The 14,789-nt window shown below is 36.7% G+C and overlaps 1 protein-coding gene across 3 annotated transcripts; it reads right to left on the bottom strand.

Moving 5' to 3' along the window:
• Positions 1-2,274: 2,274 nt before the first annotated feature.
• si:dkey-6n6.1 (uncharacterized protein LOC100170811 homolog) lies at positions 2,275-13,823 on the bottom strand. Of its 3 annotated transcripts, none has more exons than XM_051116735.1 (10): positions 13,578-13,823; positions 12,899-13,078; positions 12,358-12,500; positions 9,862-10,399; positions 8,071-8,186; positions 7,277-7,409; positions 5,102-5,259; positions 4,785-4,924; positions 3,167-3,493; positions 2,275-3,088 (listed from the first exon to the last, which is right to left on the bottom strand). In XM_051116735.1, exons 1-10 carry the CDS (start codon positions 13,729-13,731, stop codon positions 2,908-2,910), a joined length of 2,070 nt encoding a protein of 689 aa, XP_050972692.1. In that variant the 5' UTR covers positions 13,732-13,823; the 3' UTR covers positions 2,275-2,907. The 3 variants fall into 3 exon arrangements, with proteins under 3 accessions (XP_050972692.1, XP_050972693.1, XP_050972691.1); XM_051116736.1 differs by having other exon boundaries at positions 12,337-12,500; positions 12,947-13,078; XM_051116734.1 differs by having other exon boundaries at positions 12,337-12,500; positions 13,578-13,822.
• Positions 13,824-14,789: the final 966 nt, after the last annotated feature.

The raw sequence follows: 14,789 nt of genomic DNA, 5'->3' as shown, positions 1-14,789 counted from the left end.
AGGTAGACGGACAGACAGACAGGATGGATGATGGATGGATGGACAGACAGACAGAGAGACAGACAGATGACAGATGATAGATAGATGGATGATAGACAGACAGATAAACAGACAGACAAGACAGACAGACACAGGATGGATGATGGATGGATGGACAGATAGATAGATAGATAGACAGATAGATAGATAGATAGATAGATAGATAGACGGATGGATGGATGATGGACGGACAGACAAAGAGACAGACAAGGTAGACAGATGGACAGCTGGCCGGCTGGACAGATAGATAGATAGAAGGATGGATGGATGGATGGATGGATGGATGGATGGACAGACAAACATATAGACGGCAAAAGGTAGACAGACAGATAGATAGACAGACAAGGTATACAGACAGACAGATAAATAGACGGATGGATGGATGGATGGATGGACAGACAAACATATAGACAGAGACAGGCAGACACACAGACAAGATAGATAAATAGATAGACAGACAGATGGACAAACAGATAAATAGACAGACAAGGTAGACAGACAGACAGATAGAGGGATGGATGGATGAATGGACAGATAGAGAGACAGACAGACAGACAGACAGACAAGGTAGACAGATAGATAGATAGATAGATGATAGACGGATGAATGGAAGATGGACGGACAGACAAACATATAGACAGACAAGGTAGACAGATGGACAGACGAATGGATGAATGGATGGACGGACAGACAGGTAGAGAGACAGACAAACAACGTAGGCAGATAGATAAATGGTTGGATGGAAGGATGGATGGATGGACAAACAAACTAGACAGAGACAGGCAGACAGACAGACAAGATAGACAAACAGACAGACAGATGGATGGATGGATGGATGGATGGATGGACAGACAGACAAAAAGTTAGACAGACAAGGTAGACATACAGACAGACGGACAGATAGATAGATGCATGGACAGACAAACAGTTAGACAAAGTAGACAGACAGACAGACAGACAGATAGATAGATAGATAGATAGATAGATAGATAGATAGAGAGACAGACAGATAGACATAGATAGACAGACAGAAAGACAGATAGACAGACAGACAGATAGACAGATAGACAGATAGATAGACGATGGATGGATGGACAGACAAACAGTTAGACAAAGTAGACAGACAGACAGATAGATAGATAGAGAGACAAACAGACAGATAGACAGACATAGATAGACACAGACAGACAGACAGACAAAAGACAGACAGACAGACAGACAGATAGATAGATAGACAGACATAGATAGACAGACAGACAGACAGACAGACAAAAGACAGACAGACAGACAGACAAAAGACAGAGAGACAGACAGACAGACAGACAAAAGACAGACAGACAGACAGCTAGATAGCTAGCTAGCTAGCTAGATAGATAGATAGATAGATAGATAGATAGATAGATAGATAGATAGATAGATAGACAGAAAAAAAGACAGACAGATAGATCAGATGGACCAGATGGACAGACAAGGACAGAATATATTTATATGGAAGTGTCTGCATGACATGCTAAGAGCCACAATGAATACATGTTACCCCAGACTTCCAGGTTTTCCCACTAAGACTGATGTTACTCAGGGATATGCTCTTTTAATATAAGGAAGTTTTTCTTCATGGTTTAGGACATGGCCCACGCCCTGGAAATGAAGAGCAGTCGCAGAAATATATACATCAACAGAGAATCAATGTAGGAACGGCCCAAAGAAAATAAATCTGGGACAGAGGCCTGCTGTGAAGTAGAAAAAGAAGCACTTGTGGCAGTGAGTTACCACTTTAAGAGAGTTTCTCCGGACAGAAATAGAGCAAGCAGAGAGTGCCACTGCCCACTGTGCTAGTCTACAGTGTCATAATACAGAATGATGAACTTGCAACTCAGCACTGGGATGATGCTCTGTGCTGTCTGCATCTGCTAGAACAAAACAATATTAAACTCACAAAACGTCCAATCAGAAACTGACCTGCTAGCTCATATATTTTCCTCCGCCAATGTAAAGAAGCCAATGAATTAAGAAAGTATACATTAAAATGAATTGAAAAATGAAGGGACAAAGCAAACATTTGTCAATTTAGTTTGCCTTGGTTGTAATACATATATATATATGGTTGTAATATATTATATATAATATATACTGATGCCCCCTAGTGGACCAACAAGAAAATCAGATGGAGGCAGGACATACCTGAATAATGCATTATTAAGCATTTAACAAAATAAGCATTTTTGAGTCCAGATGAATTGTCACCGCTCAACTTTATTGTAGTTTGTGACAGAGAGAATACAAAAGCACAGACAACACACAGTATCATAAAACTGAATATAAAAGTCAAAACCTTTGCTACTGAAAATTGTTAAAATGGTATTAAAATAAACAAATGTGATGTGCTGCAGCTTAATCAAAAATAAATAATGTACAAAGCTGATGTATTAAAAACAATTTGCATATACCTTGCACATACAAGTACCTCGCACATACAAGTCTGCTTTATAAGAGAATGTAAATTGCGGACATATAGGTATTAAACAAACCAAGACAGACTTTACATATAATAACGAACAACAACAGACATACACAAAAATATAATGTGAACTGCAACAGTAAAGATGGACATTTTGCACCATCTGTGCAAAACCTCTACAAATCTGTTAAAGCATAAACAGCCAATGTTAATGTCAAACAGGAAATGTCTACAGTAGTTTGAGTTTGTAGTTGCAGTAAAGCAGGCCCCAATGAGAAGTGATGGTCAAAACACAACTAAAACAACTTGAAAGGCCTCTGGTGTGAAAAGGGAGCTGCATCTTTATCTTCATTTGACTTAAATCTCTAAATTATGCCTTGAATTGTAAACTACAGCCCCAGAAAATGCCTTCATTCATGGTGCTCTTCATATCTCTGGGGTCGCAGAAGGACACTCTGATAGGTTTTGATGCAGGAGAAGGCTGTTGGCGGAATGAGGCGGCGGTCAATCAGGTTGTACTCCAGGTGAACAGACAACAGCTGGGAGTCCTCACGGGCCGTAGTGTCACACAATGAGTTCATAGTGATGTAGCTATAGGGAGAAGATCAGGTTAAAACACATAAAGAGACAGACAGACAAACAGACAGACATAGAGATAGATTCACTAACCTGATGTAATTGTGGTTCAGTCTCAGGTGCTGCAGGTTCTTCAACTGTAGAATGCCTCGTGGGACTGATCTAAGCTGGTTATGGTCCAACAGAAGTTCAGTCAGTGATTTGTACAGGCCCAGGAAGGACACTTCATTTATCCCGTCTTCACGCAGACGGTTGTACGACAGCTGCAGGGAGTCCAGACCGGGTCGCAGGTGGCCGAACACATAGCCAGGAATGCGCTCAACTTGGTTATGATGCAAGATGAGCTGCCGCAGACCAACCGGCAGGAATGAGGGAACGTGAACCAGCTTATTGTGGGAAAGGTCCAAATGCTCCAGGTTTCTGTGGAGGTTTAAGATGGTTTTGAAATACTTTATTATATTATAAATAATGAATTTTATACATTATAACTACATACACTACCAGTCAAAAAATTTAAATGTTCTCTTCTGCTCGTCAAACCTACATTTATTTGATCCAAAATACAGCAAAAGCAGTAATATTGTGAAATATGTTTACTATTTAAAAAAACTGCTTTCTATTTGAATATATTTTAACATGTAATTTATTCCTGCAATCAAAGCTTAATTTTTAGCATCATTACTCCAGTCTTCAGTGTCAAATGATCCTTTAGAAATCATTCTAATATGCTGATTTGTTGTTCAAGAAACATTTATTATTATTATTTTTTATCAATATTTAAAACAGTGGAGTACATTTTGTTCAGGATTCTTTGATGAATAGAAAGATCCAAAGAAAAGCATTTGTCTGAAACAAAAAGCTTTTGTAGCATTATACGCTATATCATTCAAAAGTTCGGAGTCAGTATGATATTTTTTTGTCAAGAAATTATAGAAATTAATACTTTTATTTAGCAAGGATGCTTTACATTGATCAAAAGTGATAATAAAGACATTTATAATGTTACAAAAGATTTCTACAGATCCATACATATATTTTTATTTATTTTAAACGTTTAGAGCAGGGATCATTAACAGGGTGTCCACCAATTTTTCTTTTTTTTTTTTTTTAATTTTGTGAAATAAAAGTGCATTAACCAAAAATAAGGTTTATTTATTTACTTCTTTTTAATTTCATTCTTTATAATACTTTAATTGCATTATTAAACTTTGTAATATTAAGATAAAACTATTTTTAATAAAATGTACATTACCATCCATTCCAAACATTCAGGGTTAATTACTTATTTTTAAAGAAATTAATCATTTAATTCAGCAAAGATGCATGACATTGATCAAAAGTCAATAAAGGAATAAATTACATTTTTTAAAAAAACAAAAATAGTTTTTTGATCAAACAAATGCAGCCATGCTGAACATGCAAGACTTCTTTTAAAAAAACTTACTGACCCCAAACTTTTGAACAGCACCGTATTAAATAAACTTATAATGTACAGTTATACAACTCTGAACATCATAAATGGGTATTTCACTGTCTTTGAATTAAGCATCATAAAGTATGCATGTACATTAATTTGGTACCATAGACATGTAATTTTAGGCTATAGGCCTGAAATGCAGTTATGTAGCTGCTCCGTCTCTTCATCCACCATATGCATTACAGTAATTGTCCACGAGATGGCACCTAATAGCAGAGAGAAATCTAAACTCACAGTATGTGAATCCATGCTCTTGGATGAATGCGGTCCTCTCGGATTCGGTTATGGCTGAGGTTCAGGACTCTCAGGTTTGTGGTCTTGTTGAGGAGCCCTGAATGGACCACCTCAATCTTGTTGTCAGACAAGTGCAGCTCCTGAAGAAGTTACAAATCCACAACACATCATTATCTACTGCATCTCAGCTCTGCACTGTTTAAACATCCCAATAGTAAATCACTTAGCAACCAAAATCTAATGCATGTTTTACTCAGTGTATATAGTATGTATTTGTACTGCAACTTTGGCCTTTTAAAACACAAAATGTGACTGACCTGTACTGAAGCAGGCAGACCAGAGGGAATAGCCCTAAACTTGTTATCATCCAGCCTGAGGTAAATCAGCTTCCTGAGAGGCTTGAAAGCCAGAGGAGAGACATTTCCATCATGGAAATAATTATCCTCCAACTCCAGTGTCAGCAGCTGGGACAGACCTGAGCCAGAAATAACATGTATTACACAAAATATAGCATTTACACTTACAGTTAAGGTCAAAAGTTTACAGCCTCCTTTCAGAATAATTAAAATGTTAATTATTTTACCAAAATAAGAGAGATCATACAAAATACATGTTACTGTTTATTTAGTACTGATCTGAGTAAGATAGTTCACATAAAAGATGTTCACATATAGTTCACAAGAAAAAAATAATAGTTGAATTTATAAAAATGACCCGGTTCAAAAGTTTACATCCCCTTGATTCTTAGTGCTGTATTGTCACCTGAATGATCCACAGCTGTTTTTTTTTGTTTGGTGATAGTTGTTCATGAGTCTCTTGTTTGTCCTGAAAAGTTCATCTGCTCGCTGTTCTTCCCACAAATTCTTTGATTTTTCAGCATTTTTGTGTATTGAACCCTTTCCAGCAATGACTTAATTATTTTGAGATCCATCTTTTCACACCGAGGACAACTGAGGGACTCATATGCAACTATTACAGAAGGTTCAAATGCTCACTGATCCTTCAAAAGGAAACACAATGCATTAAAGGAGAAGTCCACTTCCAAAACAAAGATTCACATATAATGTACTCACCCCCTCAGTCGTAAAGAAATTATGTTTTTTGAGGAGAACATTTCAGCATTTTTCTCCATATAATGGACTGATATGGTGCCCCAATTTTGAACTTCCAAAATGCAGTTTAAATGCGGCTTCAAATGATCCCAAATGTGGTTGTTAACGATCTCAGCCGAGGAAGAAGGGTCTTATCTAGCGAAACAATTGTTTATTTTCATTAAAAAATGCAATTTAAATACTTTTTTAAATTTTTAAATTTAAAACGCTCATCTTGCTTTTCTCTCCCTGAACTGTGTATTTTGACTCAAGACAGTTAGAGTATGTCGAAAAACTCCAATCATATTTTCTCCCTTAACTTCAAAAATCATTTTAAAATCATCCTACATCGCTGCAGAAGTACCGACACAGTCTTTGCAAAGTGAACATGCAAAGAAGATTGAACACCCTTAACAAAAAAGGTGCATGAGATGGGAGTTTTTTGACATAAACCAGAACAAAAACAGTCCAGGCAGAGTAAGTCAAGATGAGCATTTGGCATTAAAAAGTATATAAATTGTATTATTTTAATTAAAATAACCAATCGTTTCGCTAGATAAGACCCTTCTTTCTCGGCTGGGATCGTTTAAAGCCGCATTTAAACTGCATTTTGGAAGTTCAAAATCGGGCACCATATCAGTCCATTATATGGAGAAAAATGCTGAAATGTTTTCCTCGAAAAACATAATTTCTTTACGACTGTAGAAAGAAAGACATGAACATCTTGGATGACAAGGGGGTGAGTACATTTTACATCTTTGTTTTGGAAGTGGACTTCTCCTTTAAGAGCTGGGGGTGAAAATTTTGCAGATCAGGGTAAATTTAACTTATTTTGTCTTCTGGGAAATATGTAACTACCTTCTGTAGCTTCTGAAGGGCAGTACTAAATGAAACAAATATGATATTTAGGCATAATAAGAAAAATGTACACATCTCCATTCTGTTCAATAGTTTTCAACCCCCAGCTCTTAATGCATGTTTTTTCCTTCTGGAGCATCAGTGAGTGTTTGAACCTTCTGTAATAGTTGCACATGAGTCCCTCAGTTGTCCTGTGTGAAAAGATGGATCTCAAAGTCATACTTTCAGGTCAGGCCAGTACTTATTTTGGTAAAATAATTAAAATTTTTTATTATTCTGAAAGGGGGATATAAACTTTTGTCCTCAGCTGTAGTTTGTCAGTATTTGCTAGTATTTGGAAGCTTAATAGAGGTCACAGTTGTTTAATTTACACTTCAGAACTTTGGCATCTGTAAGATTTTAAAATGTTTTTGTATCTTTTGTTGATCCTAGAACAACATTACAATACAAAAACATTTACCTAACCCTATCCCTACCCCTAAACCTAACCCTACCCATAATTTATCCCTAAAATCAGAGGGAAATCTGTGGTTGTGTGTTTACCCTTAAAGCTGTGGGGAGTGAGACCACTGAGTTTATTATCGTTGATCTTCAGCTCCACCAGCGAGGGAGGGAGAGCCGGCACTTTGGTGAAGTTGTTTCCATCAAGGTTCAACCTTCTGAGCTTCGTCAAGTTCTGCAACAGGCCGAGAAGATACTCATGACACTGTCAAAGCCAGACTGGAAATATTTCAAAGCTTGCTGCAAGTCACAGAAGCAAAAGTTACACAACACAGATATTCAGAGTTCATCTGGCATGAGGAACAAACATTTACCCATCATGTTACAGAGCACAGGTAAACATAGAGGTACAGCGAACATGTGAAAAAAAAAGAAAAGAAAAAAAACACTATCCTGCACTGTGTCATATATATTTCACTTGTAAACCCTGTGTTTGGTGCCCAGAAAACATGACACACAGGTGAGAAAAAGGTAAAAAAAATGATTGTGTTTCTTTTTAGGGGGTAATATCTATTGACTGATAATTCTCATGTTCACTGCAGCATCCTGGTGAGAACTGTCTCGGTGATGTCAGACCCGATATCTTGCGAAAACACGTCAGCTACTTGCTAAATATCAAGCTTGCACTGTGCCACACCATAAGGCCCGATAACTCACCACTGTAACAGATGACAGATCACAAAGCAGTCTCCATTTTTGCAGATCTACGTTAATCTGACCATTATTAGAGTCCAAAGAATTGCTATGTGATCACAAATGGAATGTGAAACCAAACTGTCTGAGTTATGTGTCAGTACACTTGCTAATATAATAAGGTTTCTTTGAATTCATCTCACCCGAAACACATCCGGTCCCAAGGAGAAATCATCCAACTTGTTCTTGCTGAGGTCGAGCCACTCCAGATTGGGAAGACCTGCTAGAGCATGCGATGGGATCTTGCTGATTTTGTTATCTGTAAAATACCAGGAAGACGAGAGTAATTTTTCACCTTTTCTGGACCACAGTAAGCACTGTTTACACTTCTCACATTTCAGTGCCAGCTCTTGCACTGCCACATACAGAAAATCATGTGACGGACAAACAATAAGACACTGCCAGATTATGTTGGAACACAGTAAAAGCATGCAAGAACATCTGTCAAACTCTAATAACACAGACCCCTATTTTCAGACTCTAAACCCCCTCTTAAAGATATAGTTCACCCAAAAAGCAAAATTCTGTCATTAATTACTCTCATGTCAGTACAAACTCGTAAGATCTTTTTTAATCTTCGGAAAACAAATTAAAATATTTCTGATGAAATCCAAAAGCTTTCTGACCCTCCATAGACAGCAAAGCAACTGATATGTTCAAGGCCCAGAAAGGTAGTAAGTAACATCAGTGGTTCAACTGCAATTTTATGAAGTTACGAGAATGCTTTTTGTGCGCAAAGAAAACAAAAAAAAACTTTATTTATTCAACAATTTCTTCTCTTTCGTGTAACACGAGGATGAGTAATTAAAATATTTTTTGGGTGAACTATCCTTTAATTTTTTTTTTTTTTTTTATTTAACAAAATTTTGTGAGGTTTGTACAAAAAGTATGTTTCCATCTCCTAATTGTAACTTCTTCTCAATTTATACATATATACAATTTTCGTATGTCACAACTTTACATCTCACAATATGACAAATATATATATATATATATATATATATATGCATGTAAGATTTAAGATAAGATTTGCATGCTAACCAAAGGCTGCATTTATTTTATCAGACTCACACTTAAAACCTAATATTGTGAAGTAATTTTACAATTTATAATGACTGTTTTCCATTTTAATATTTTTAAAAAATGATACGTTTCCTGAAGCGTCGCTGACGAAGAGAACGTTCAAAAGTAGTGTAATTTTTATGTAATAATGTAAACATTTTGACTATTACTATCAATTTAATGCATTTTTGGTGAATTTGTAAATTTGGTGAAACACTCAAAACTTGTGAACAGTACTGTATATTACGGAAGCCCATTTTTGCCACTGAATAAAAAAAAGTTTATTGCGACCTATTGCGACTCACAATTCTGACTTTTTTCTCGCAAAGGCGAGTTTGTATCTTGCAATTCTGACTTTTTTCTCATGATTCTGACCATTTTTTCTCAGAACTGTGAAATATGAAATTGCAATTGTGAATTATAAAGTCCTATTTTGAGGGGAAAGGACTGATATGTTCTCAGAATTTATATCTCACAATCTGACTTAACTCACAGTGGCATGTTATAAACATTTCTCAGAATTGAGAGTTTATATTTCAAACATATTACTTTATAAGTTTATATTTCACAATTCTAAGAAAAAAAGTCAGAATTGTGAGATAAAAAGACAATTACTTTTTTACAAGTTTTTTATTCAGTGGCAAAAACGGGCTTTCATAGTATATGTGATTATATGTGAGGAAAATGCATTTAATTCAAGGTATATTCTCTAAAAAAAATGTATCTACATGTATTATCTTATACAGTTGTTTTTTGAACTTATTGTAGGAATCTTCAGATATTTTTATTTTAAAAAAGGACAAAAAGTATGAAAATGATTTTCATAGTGTATAATTAGTCCTCATGAGCCAGGTAAACTGCTCTCACCTCACCTGCTAGAAAGAGACTCCTGACCCCTGCATCTTTGATGATGGGCATTTGGGTAAGGCGAGTGTTTCCACAAGCGATAAGAGACTCTGCAAGCAGGCAGCCTGCTGGAAGAGACTCCATATGAATAGAGGTGCGAACGATTGGATGGCCAATACCTCGATCCACCGGTCGCCCACTGGGGGCTGGCAGTGGCCTTCCAGTGGGCAGGATCACAGATTTTCTTGTAGGAAGAGCAAAGGCTGGTTGTGTTCGTAGTATGGCCGGTTTGAATGTGGGTGGCATTAATCGTCTTTCGATTGCTACAGGACGAACAGCAGATCTGAACACCGGAATGCTGTGGCTATCATCGTCATCATCATCGCTGTCACTGTCGTCCTCTAGATAGTCGTCATCATCGTGGTCATCGTGATCAAAATGGATTGGTCTGATAAACCGAGGTTCTATAGGTATTACTGGAGTCTTAGGTGGTTTTACAGGATCCAGATTTACAATCACCTTCTGGTTTTTCTTCACTTGCTTCTTAGGGACATTTGAGGGTGGCTGAATAGAAAAAAAATGTTTAAGAACAATTAACATAGGTGAAATCTGCTTAAAGCTAGCCTAAAGTGGTCTGCTATTCTTAGCTAGTCTGGTTTGCTGCTTCTTTTTTGGAATTGATGGTTCCATGAGGAACTGTTCAAGGGTTACTCCACCCCAAAATGAAAATTTAGTCATTAATCACATACCCCCATGTCGTTCCAAACCTGTAAAAGCTTCGTTCGTCTTTGCAACACAGTTTATTTAAGATATTTTGTATGAAAACCGGGAGGCTTGTGACTGTCCAATTGACTGCCAGGTAAATACCACTGTCAAGACCCAGAAAAGTATGAAAGACATCGTCAAAATAGTCCATCTTGGGTTTGGAACGACCCAAGATGGACTAATTTGAATAGTGATTAATGACAAAATTTTCATTTTGGGGTGGAGTAACCGTTATTATCCATATAATCTTTCCATTGCATAAATGGTTCTTTAGATTATAAAATATTCTTCACACTGGTTCTTCAAAATGGTTCTTTTCAGAACTGTGCACTGAAAGGTTATTTGAGGAACCAAAACTGTTCTTCTATGACATTTTTAAGAGTGTAGAGTGGTTTTGGATACTTTTCATCTGGCAACAAAGGAAAACCGACTGGCCGACCAGGTAAACCACCTGAGCACCAGCATAGCCAAAGGAAAACACCAGACAGACCACCCAAGACCAATTAAAAATATCAAATACAGTTGAAGTCAAAAGTTTACAAACATCTTGCAGAATCTGCTAAATGTTCATTATTTTAACAAAATAAGAGGGATCATAATAAATATATGTTATTTTTATTTAGTACCGACCTGAAAAAGATATTTCACACATCTTTCACATAAACGTTTACATATAGTCCAGAAGAGAAAATAATAATTGAATTTATAAAAATGACCCCTTTCAAAATGTACATAAGTTTGATTCTTAATACTGTGTTGTTACCTGAATGATCCCAGCTGTGTTTTTTTTAGTGTTTTTTGTGTTTTTAGTGATAGTTGTTCCCTTGTTTGTTCTGAACAGTTAAACTGCCTGCTGTTCTTCAGAAAAATCCTTCAGGTCCCACAAATTCTTTGGTTTTTCAGCAATTTTGTTTATTTAAACCCTTTCCAACAATGACTATACTGAAGACAACTGAGGGACTCATATGCAACTATTACAAAAGGTTCAAATGCTCACTGATGCTCCAGAAGGAAAAACAATGCATTAAGCGTGGGGGTGAAAACTTTTGAACAAAATGAACAAAAGTGTATACTTTTTGTATTTTGCCTAATTTTTTTTTATTTTATTTATTACTGCCCTTAAGAAGCTACAGAAGATACTTACATGTTTCCTAGAATACAAAGTAAGTTGATCTTCAAATTCAAAAAGTTTTTACCCCCCGGCTCTTATTGCATCATTTTTCCTTCTGGAGCATCAGTGAGCGTTTGAACCTTCTGTAATAGTTGCATATGAGTCCCTCAGTTCTCAGTGTGAAAAGATGGACCTCAAAATCATTCAGTCACTGTTGGAAAGGCATCAAATACACAGAAATGCTGAAAAGCCAAAGAATTTGTGGGACCAGAAGGATTTTTCTGAAGAACAGCAGGCAGTTTAACTGTTCAGGACAAAGAAGGGAACAACTAAACAAAAAAACACAGCTCTGGATCATTCAGGTAATGACACAGTATTAAGAATCAAGTGTATGTAAACTTTTCATTCATTAAATTCAACTATTATTTTCTCCTGTGGAATATATGTAAACGTCTTTCATGTGAAATATCTTATTCAGGTACTAAATAAAAAATAACATGCATTTTGTATGATCCCTCTTATTTTGGTAAAATAATTAACATTTTGCAGATTCTGCAAGGTGTATGTAAACTTTTGACTTCAACTGTACATATCTAAAGATAAGTTCTCATTCACATCTACATACTTCTTTTGCAGGGGTGATCACCTTCTTGTTCTTCTTTGGTTTCACCTCCAGAACCTCCGTCTCCACAGGTGGTTTTCCATTTCCTGTCGGTCTGTTTTTCGAGCTTGTTTTCCCAACAGATGCTGGATTGAGCTTACTGGCCACAGCCTTCAGGGTGGGTGAAGCTAGACATGGTGTGGCAAACAGAAAATCAGTACCCACCATCAAGCATCCCACTCCCTGATGGCACGTTTCCCGGCACTGCATTGCACCACACTAAGAGCCAATATTTTACATAATTCCAAGCCTGCATCACCACAGGGATGCCCACCACAGGGAAGCTCTTACTACAAATCGCTAATCCAATTACTATTTCAGCGTAAACCCCAAAAGAACAATCATATAGGATGAATGGAACATGCACTAGGCCTATTGTTCAAAAGTCTGGGGTCAGTAAGATTAAATTAATATTTTTATTCAGAAAGAACACATTGAATTGTTTAAAAGTGACACTAAAGACATTTTAAATATTTAATTTCAAATGCAAATATTTCAAATTCAAATGCTGTTCTTCTGAACTTACTATTAATCAAGGAATTCTGCTGGGAGAGAGAGATGGTGGTTCTCAAACCTCTGGCAGGGCAGGGGATGGTTCGGCAGCTCACGGCTCCATCTTCACACTGGCACACACTGCAAGGCTCCAGAGACCAGACAGCCCCCTCAAACAGAGAAATCCCGTTCACCAAGCACTGGCTGCTACGCCCTGGCATGTATCCAAACAATATAATATAATATAATATAATATAATATAATATAATATAATATAATATAATATAATATAATATAATATAATAAATCAATTTAACATAATATAACATTTAATTTTGAATATTAAAAATAATAAATCAAATAAAAATACAATTTATTTTTTAGTGCACAATGTATTTTCTTTTTAAGTTTACAATGGTCTCCTAGCAACAACAAAAAAATCTGTTTGTAAATTGTAAATTCACTGACATTCATACATTCGACTTTTGTCCAAATATTTTTATTATCCAAATACTGTACAGACCTTTCATCTTAGCTCATCATAATTCAATGTAACCACTTATTTTTAAATAAATAAAACCGCACAATAAATATTAACCACTTTTTTTTTTGACAAATGGACAATAAATATAAATATAAAAATCACAATATTAGAAAACCATATCTTCTTCTCCTATTATTTTTTAGCTTAAATAAAAACAAGCATTGCTCACCTGGATGGAAAGGGTTTTCATGATCAGGTACATCCTCAGTGAATAAGAACTGTCTGGAGCTCCTCTGTCTCTCTTTTCTTCCCTTTTCTTTTTTCCCCTCGGCCGTTAAAAGTGCTAAACACAGGCACAAACACAAAGCTAAAGGCTTGTACATTGTTAACGTATACTGAGACTGCAGTTCAGGTATGATCTGTCTGAGACAGCTGTCTCAGTGACTCTGAGGGCTGCATCTTCTGAAAGGCCATTTATATTCTGCCTCTGGAAATCATGTTCAACCCATCACCCATCCCTCAGAGGAAAAAAAAGAAAAAGAAATGCAAAGGTGAGAGCAGGGAGTGAGGAGGAAGGAATGGAACGGAAGCAGGGGAGTGAGAGGGAAAAAATAAAATCAAAACAGTTTCAACAAAGCGCCTCTTTCACTTGCCCTGAAGACCCACCAACCGCCTCTCCTTTCCCTCTCAACGAACACCCTTCGATCTGAGAGCCAAACAAACTATTAGTGTCCTCAACGGAAGGAAAAAAAAAACTTATCTTTGACACTGTTTAATCTTCTGACGTCAATGGATGTGCTTCCGGTGTGTGGGATTTCAGATTTATGTGTTGATGAATAAAACATAGCTTTAAGTCTCTCTTAAAATCCTTATTATTTTTGTGCATTTTAGTGCAAGTTTGATAGAAGAGCAGAGAAAGCATTGGTCTGTAGGGAGCCTGTTGATATGAAAGGTAGCTTTGTTTGTCCAAGGGCCAACGGCACCACAGTCCTGAGAAATTCTTCAAGTTCCATTGCCTTTTGCAACCTTGCTTGACCATGCGGCCTCTTTCTGTCCAGTGTGGCTTTTCACTGCATAGGAGCACTGTTGCTATGACAACCACTTCATTAAATAACATTACAGAGAATTTATGCCACTTTCTTTCTCAGTAGTTTCATTATTGACAGAAATAATGCAGTAATTTTTTACAATCAATGTTCTCCCTGGTGAAAAAAACAGCATATGCTGGTAGGTATGTTTTGATGCTGGGATGCTGGTTAGGTATGTTTTGATGCTGGTTTAAGCTGGTCCTTTGCTGGTTTTTGCTGGTCCTTTGGTGGTTACTTACTGGCCTGAGTAATAAGTAACAAGAGTCAACCCTCAAATCTTGTCCAGAATGGACGTGAAAGTTGTTGCGTTGCGTCAAGCCGCACCACACCGCCACGCCACAGCCTGAAGCTGT

This window comes from Labeo rohita, chromosome 8 (assembly GCF_022985175.1).
Source record: "Labeo rohita strain BAU-BD-2019 chromosome 8, IGBB_LRoh.1.0, whole genome shotgun sequence".
NCBI classification, from domain to species: Eukaryota; Metazoa; Chordata; class Actinopteri; order Cypriniformes; family Cyprinidae; genus Labeo; species Labeo rohita.
This window is presented reverse-complemented; position numbering and strand designations above follow the sequence as displayed.

Coding starts and splice junctions, on each gene's coding strand:
- si:dkey-6n6.1 (XM_051116734.1), bottom strand. CDS start 13,731: ATGTACAAGCCTTTAGCTTTGTGTTTGTGCCTGTGTTTAGCACTTTTA. Junction 7,410..8,070: donor TGGGACCGGATGTGTTTCGG/GTGAGATGAATT, acceptor GGCCTGTTGCAG/AACTTGACGAAGCTCAGAAG. Junction 3,494..4,784: donor AGAGCATGGATTCACATACT/GTGAGTTTAGAT, acceptor AAACCTCCACAG/AAACCTGGAGCATTTGGACC.